General features: G+C 43.1%; 1 protein-coding gene across 2 annotated transcripts; it reads left to right on the top strand.

Annotated features, from left to right (window-relative positions):
• The first annotated feature begins 1,703 nt into the window (after nucleotides 1-1,703).
• On the top strand, nucleotides 1,704-6,183 carry LOC120051362 (receptor expression-enhancing protein 6-like). 2 transcript variants are annotated; one of them, XM_038998193.1, is made up of 6 exons: nucleotides 1,704-1,829; nucleotides 1,919-2,083; nucleotides 4,290-4,383; nucleotides 4,516-4,654; nucleotides 4,741-4,909; nucleotides 5,277-6,183. In XM_038998193.1, exons 2-6 carry the CDS (start codon nucleotides 1,966-1,968, stop codon nucleotides 5,312-5,314), a joined length of 558 nt encoding a protein of 185 aa, XP_038854121.1. In that variant the 5' UTR covers nucleotides 1,704-1,829; nucleotides 1,919-1,965; the 3' UTR covers nucleotides 5,315-6,183. The 2 variants fall into 2 exon arrangements, with proteins under 2 accessions (XP_038854121.1, XP_038854122.1); XM_038998194.1 differs by lacking the exon at nucleotides 1,704-1,829 and having other exon boundaries at nucleotides 1,836-2,083.
• Nucleotides 6,184-7,416: the final 1,233 nt, after the last annotated feature.

Raw genomic sequence — 7,416 nt, 5'->3', positions numbered from 1 at the left:
CATCAGTGATTGTAAGAGTGTACTCAGTACCTGATCTACTGCCACTGAATCTAGATGGTGTTCCAGACTGAAGGGTTTTTACTGTATAGATGAGGAGTTTAGGAGCCTGTCCAGGTTTCTGCAGGTACCAGCTCATGTCATCATCAATACCGGTTGAACTTGCAACAGCACTGATAGACACACTCTCTCCCAGAAAAGAAGACTTTGATTCATCATCTTCATTCAGGACACATTGTGCAAATGACTCAACTGGAAACAGTGAATAATTCGCTTTGAGTAGTCACAATAATCCAAATAAAGGCATTGGAATCGTGTTCCAGTAGACCACAATGAGATGCTGTCAGGAGTCAGGAGGAACCCCAGCATGATCAGCATCTTCATCATCTGTGGCTCGAAGAAGACTGACTGGACACAACGATGATAACACTGCAATCTTAGTGTCAGCATGCAGTGAGGCTCAACAGCTATGGGCAAACGCACACCTGCTGAGTGTGAAAGAGAGGAGATAGACAGATTGAGAGGTGACAGAGAGATAACTTGTATATCTGTTATTTTGCTGTTAGCTGTGAGTCATTCCATTCTAGGGGTCAACTATAGGAGGATAACTAAATAATGTATTAAAGGGTAGGTTCACCACCAAATAAAAAAATGTGTCAGATATTATATTACATCCAAAGTGTTGTGTCAAGCTGAGCCCAAATTGTATTTCATTTTAGGATGAACCTCCCGCTGGTATACCATTCCTCAAATGTTAATAGCCAGGATCCAACAGACTGCACAAATGAGTAGTGATGCCTAGCCTAACTGGAGCCTTACTAACTACTGTATAGTGATGACCATTTACATTGACCCCCCCCCCCCTCCCTTTTGTACACTGCTGCTACTCGCTGTTTATTATCTATGCATAGTCACTTCACCCCCACCTACATGTACAAATGACCTCAACTAACCTGTACCCCTGCACACTGACTCTGTACCGGTGCCCCTTGTATATCACCTCATTATTGTTACTCTTACTGCGTTACTTTTTTATTATTACTTTTAATTTTAGTATACTTGGTAAATATTTTCTTAACTTTTATTGAACTGCACTGTTAAGGCTTAAGGGCTTGTAAGTAAGCATTTCACGGTTAAGTCTACCATGTTGTAGTTGGCGCATGTGACAAATAAAGTTTGATTTTATTTGATTCTCATATTTGCAGGTTGATGGCGCCCTCTTGTGCTAAAATGGCGTCATGCTGAAGTTCAGTTCAGACAGAGAATAATTATTTGTCAAGTAGTGGCAGGTTCAGCGTCAGCTGTTGGTAGAATTACAGACAGGGCCTGCAAGCTCTTTTACTGCTTCTTGGCATAAATAACTAGATAGATGTGCAAGGACTAGGGCCCTGTGTTTTGGACAATCATGTCACATGACCTGGATTTTAACCTTTCTTTAAAGATGTTTCATCGAGATTTATTTTTATGCGATATGGTCCAGCACCATCCTCAAACAATTGCTTTCATTTTTGGACTAATTCTAATTTATGGAACAGGCTTAAAATAAATGTTAAAATCTAGGTCACGTAGCATGGTAGACCAAAACACATGGCACTAACAATGACAGAAACGTATAAACGCCACCACTCACCAGATATTAGTACTGTAGCATAATGGTTAACTGAACTTTACTGCAGGCAATAAAAATTGACTTTCATCACCTGTTGCTTCAACTAGGTAGCAACAAAATCGTTTTCTGATTGGTTGTACCTTAATTAAAGTCCTCCCTCTCGCTCGTTTGCTTTGCCTGGAACCATATGCCCAACAGCTTGTAGGCGCGCACGGATAATTCGGTGTGTTAAACTTTAAACATATGAAATACTTTAACGTTTTTCGCTTGTTTATTGACCGTAACATTTTGATTGGATTTGTGTTTGTGTAGGCTACGCATCCAAAAATCAACAAGTTCAACACGGCGCCACTACAACAATGTTTGCCCAACTTCATAACCGCTATGAGGCTTTGTTGAATGAAAATAACTTTGTGACAGATCTCCTAGCTACGATGGAGGAGAAAACTGGGATACAGAAGAAATATATCGCTTCAGGTAATAGTTAATATTAAATCCACTTGCAATGTAGGACTTTGCCAGTTGCTTGGTTGTAATGCTGCTCTATGTCAATGTTGAAACATTGTAACTTCACCCTCTAGTCTAGCCACTTGTGGTTACTTTCTCGTTATGCAACGTTGGCTGGTTTGGCAAGGTCGGGAACATATGACAGTTATTTTGCTGACATGTCACATTAACTAACTAGCCTACCAGCAACAGTTGCAGCTGATAAACAGTAACGCAGTCTAGCCCAGTTAGGCCTAACACAAACAAACCATAGAAAACAAACGGTGTCACCAGACCAAATATTGTTTTAACGTGGCAAAGGTCGGAGATGGCCTAGATTGCAGTTAATCCACTGTTAGATGTCGTTTTAGCTGCTTCCAATGTCTAGCTAGCAGCTGGTCCCTAGCCAAGGGGTGTATTTATACCTCCTACAGAAATACCAACTGCTATGTTGAGATGGCACATTTTTAAGGTGACCTGCTGTCTTCAGTTGAGTTGTGCTCCTTCAGTTGAGTTGTGCCATAATGCCTACTCATTCACTCATTGTTGACATTGGACCAGGCTAGTTCTGTTGCTGTCGTAATATTGTCCTTTTTCAGGTATTATTGACACGCACAATAGCCAGTGCTGATGTTTATGGACATGTCCTGAGAGCAACAACATAATTTTACATTGGACTGAGATGAAATTTCTGTTGACTACTGAACTAACTGTACCTAATATGCAATAAAGAGAGTATATAAGACAATATAGCTCAGAGGTGTGTGTGTGTGCGCGCCTTGGTCTGGTCAAGTATGAAGTGAAGTACTTTAACATCTGGTGTGAAATTCTCTGCGGCCAATGTGTGTTCAGTACCGGGAGGAGAAGTTGCCTGTAGGCTATACTGTGTAGCTTAGCTCTTCTTCTGGAGAAGGAACCCCAGCCTATTAGTCTTCCATCAACATCAGAGAGGGACTCTGTCTGCTCTACCGCTGCCTGTGGAGGGACTCTGTCTGCTCTACCGCTGCCTGTGGAGGGACTCTGTCTGCTCTACCGCTGCCTGTGGAGGGACTCTGTCTGCTCTACCGCTGCCTGTGGAGGGACTCTGATCACATCACCGAGCATTCAGACATGGTGTCCACTGGCCATTCTAAGCTGTTGGGTGGAGGAAGGGGAAGGCACTGGTTAGTCACTATATTAATGGTGCCTAGGACTATTGTCATGTCCAAACTAGGGCTCAGGGAAATTCCCAAGGTTGACAGGTCTGCCTATGTAACCCTCTTTACTCTGTGACTTGGCTACTTCAAGCAACATGGCAATGAAGGACTCTTATAGCAAGGTATTCAAACAGTCTCTGTTCTGTTTTGTCTGTTATGGGGGAATGGATTTTTGATTAAGTCTGTAGCGTCCCGGGCCATATGTGGGGAGTGCCTGCATGTTTGTGGATGACCAACACTTGATGCACTCCAAATCAGGAATTTTACCAAAACACCATTGACACATTTGAGAATAATTTTGATGTGCCCAGTGTTGCTTTTCCAAATCATAGTTTTGTGACCATATATAGCCTTCTGCCATAACTGAAACTAGTCATCAGTCTTGAAGATCATGAGGTGTATTGATTGGTGTATTGGACTATAACCTGCAGAGGAAAAGCCTGGTGCCATATGTCTAAATTATTTCCCTATGCAAACAGGAGCTAAACCAAACAAAAGCTGATTACCTGCTAGCTAGGGTTACAATAGCAGGCAGCAGCTGCTTCTCTCCATCTCTGTCCAGCTCTAAAACTCAGATTGAGCCTTTTTTTTTTTTTTTTTTTTTACACATGGGAATCCATTGTACATATGTTGACTGAAATGTGTGAAGGGTAAATTAACCCTTCACACATTTGACAGATGGTGAAGTTCACGGCTGTAGGTTAATGTAGTTGCTAGTTTGTTGGTTTAGTTTAGAGCGGACCAGTATCTGTGGAATCTCACTCCTGTTCCATGGTTCATATTCCACATGGTTACACTAGATGTCTTATGTACATCAACATTGAATTTGTGAATGTCAGTGTTTTGAACTGAGTTTCACACGAAGCCTTGTCCTGTTTATTCATCCAACATCCTGCTCTAACACACACACACACACACACAGAGAGATGATGTATCATGATATGAAGATGCTTTGAAATGTTTCCAGATTGACAGTATCTGGTATGAATCTCTGTCTATAGGTGTGGTCTCTCTGATCAGTCTGTATCTGTTGTTTGGCTACGGAGCCTCTCTCCTCTGTAACCTGATTGGCTTTGTCTACCCAGCGTACCTCTCGTAAGTAGCACCTCAAAACATATCTGAAAAGTGGTGTCGTCATGCTCACATCAAATGCTCCAGGTGAAGGGTTAAACATGATGTATGTTAATTATTTATTTCTATTCATCACTTGTCCTGTTGTCCAATCAGAATCAAGGCCATAGAGAGTAAGAAGAAAGACGATGACACTCAGTGGTTGACCTACTGGGTGGTCTACGGATTCTTCAGTATCGCTGAGGCTTTCTCTGACATCTTCCTCTCCTGGTTCCCCTTCTACTATGCTGGCAAGGTGTGTGTGTGTGTGACATTCAATATACAGGAGACCAAAACATCATAGAATCTCCTGCTCTCTCTCTCAATCCCTCTCTCCCATAGTGTTTGTTCCTGGTGTGGTGTATGGCTCCAGTGACATGGAACGGTTCTGCTATTCTCTACTCCCGTGTGGTCCGTCCAGTGTTCCTCAGACACCAGGCCACCCTGGACAGTGTCGTCAACAATCTGAGTGATAAGGCCAAGAACATTGCTGATACTGTCACTAAAGAAGGTGAGACACAGACCCACAAGTTAGATGTCTATTGTGGAGATGCGGAAACAACAGGCCCAGCTCCCGGCACCTCAGTTCTTCCCCAACACGGCCGACGCAAATTATACCGGTAGAGTAATTGTCACCCATGGTGTGTTCAAATGTAAAGTGATCGCACGTCGGGCTAAAAAATGATCCGGGAGAATCTGACTGCTTCAGAACAGGCATCTGAAGCAGTCGGACTGCTCGGAACTCTAATTCACATGTAAAGTACGATACTCAGTTATCCCGCATCTCCGCAATGTAAATCTAGCTATACACACACGGTCACCAGATCTGTGTCAGTCAAACTAATAACTCATGTTTTTATTGTCATGTTTTTCTCCAGCTGTCAACCAGGCCCTCAAGCATGACAAGAACCAGTGACAGACCGATGTATGACCACAAGCCTCGAAGACGCCTCGACTCCAATAAACACACATAATCACACAACAGAGTGTGTGATGTCCCATGAAGGATGATAATGGACCCTGTCACGTGATCAGTGGCCGGTGACCACCCTGCAGCACACAGAAAAGGGAGTGGTTTGTTTTTTCACTCTAAGGTATTTTCTGCTTTCTAGTCGGTCTTTTATCAGTCGCATGTATCAATGTTATATGATGAGTTTCCCGTAATCCAGGCGTTGTAGCATCTGATCATTGGCGCAGCGGGACTGTTTTTAAAGACCGGTTGGAATGCAACCAGAAGCTTAGGGTAGCCACCACACAATCCAGCTGACCTCTAAACAATGCGAATGTCTTAATGTAATCTGTAGCCTACTGTCAAGAAACCCATGTGCTGTAGATGTCTGTGAATCAGTGGACTCACAAATCCACCCTTAGCCTATTCCCCCTTTGACCTACCCCAGCACTAACACACCAGATTCAATAAGTCAGACTCTGTGATAAATTAGCTTGTTAAATCAGGTGGGTTAGTGCTGGGCTAGAACAAAAATGGCCCCATAATAATGGATTGGGAAACACGGTACCAGGGGGTAGGGGCTAATGGAGGTGTCTCGGGGTATGTTTGGGATAGAGCCATTCTGAGCTGGGTCATTTCCTACAAGGTAGCCATGTTATTTCAGTCTCTTGTAATTAGTGCATACAGTAGCATGTCTGCAGATCTGTGCCAAAGATTTTTACTCCATCACCCTGTCTGAACAAAATGATTATTTATGTATGTCAACTGAACTGGGAAGTATTTGTTTAGTACGGTCTCTATTCTCGTCATCTTTAATAAATCAAACTGGAACTTGAGTAATGTACCGTCAATACTCCGTTGTTCACACTTTTCCACAACTGGAGTCTGTTACACCATGCCTTTCTCAGTTCTTTAGGAATTCTGAAATATGAATTTATTTCAGACTATTTAGGAAAGTTATCTAACTCATTGATCCTACTTTATGGAATACTCCCTGTCAGAGGAATCTGGTAATTCAATTATCAATCAATTTAACTACCAGAGAGAAAGGAAAACCAGCAGTACTGCATATATGAAGGCTGGAGTGGAATAGCCCTGCACTAAGACGGACAGAGAGAGACTGATAATGGCCACACATGCTCACTGTCCCAGGGAGTGAGTGGTGTGTTTTCTCTGTGCGTTTTGTGTAGTAATGTGGGAACCTGACAAAAGTCTATAAATGCACTTCCTTTAATCAAACCATAGAGGCCAGACTGTGGGGGTGATAGCAGAGCATTGCATGTCTAGCTCATCCCCTACTGTCTCTCTCTCCCTTCCTCCCTGAGGCTTTTCTCACCAGCTGTTCCTTTACTCTGAAGACTGCCTTTGCTGTCCACGCATATGTGTGTGGTCTTGAGTTTCCCTGGGGGACTGTGGTGTGTAGGCCTTGCAGTACTCTAACTCACTGACAGAGGGAGACAAACACTCTTTACAGGCAGTACAGGCTTTAGTTCCAGCCCTGGTCCTGGAGAGATGCAGATCAAATCAGTATTTATTTAAAGTGCATTTAAACATGTCTTAATACGCTTTACAAACAAATTATAATATACAAATAAAACAAACTGCAAATAAATCAAAAACAGAAACTGCAGACATACAAAGTGTACATTGACCCAAAAACATGAAGGGGCAAGACAGAGTGGGCTACAGGGAAATACATGGGGTTAAGACAGCAGTAAAACATTAGGGAGTTCAGTAGGGCAGGAGTGACAGCTAGGAGGATTGGTGGAGTAATCGCAGGGTAGGACATTGGAGCGGAGGGGTCTGGTGGTTGGATCCTGGGCCAGGTAGATGTTGGGCTCACAGGCTGGTGGCTGCCTAAGTAGGGGATGGTGAGAGAGGCAGAAAGTTAGGGAAGCAAGGATACAGACAAATGTACAGGGCTCCAGTCCTAGTGACCTGGTCCTGGGGTGCTGCAAACACCACACACTCCATGCCAATGTCCACTCAGAATGTGATTCTTGAAATGTTTTATGCCAAGATGGTGCCCTAGGATCTACATTTTAGTTTACTGAACTTTGTGTATGGCT

Source organism: Salvelinus namaycush, chromosome 7 (genome assembly GCF_016432855.1).
Source record: "Salvelinus namaycush isolate Seneca chromosome 7, SaNama_1.0, whole genome shotgun sequence".
Classification (NCBI taxonomy): domain Eukaryota; kingdom Metazoa; phylum Chordata; class Actinopteri; order Salmoniformes; family Salmonidae; genus Salvelinus; species Salvelinus namaycush.
Note: the sequence above shows the minus strand (reverse complement) of the source record. Positions and strands in the feature narration are given on the sequence as shown.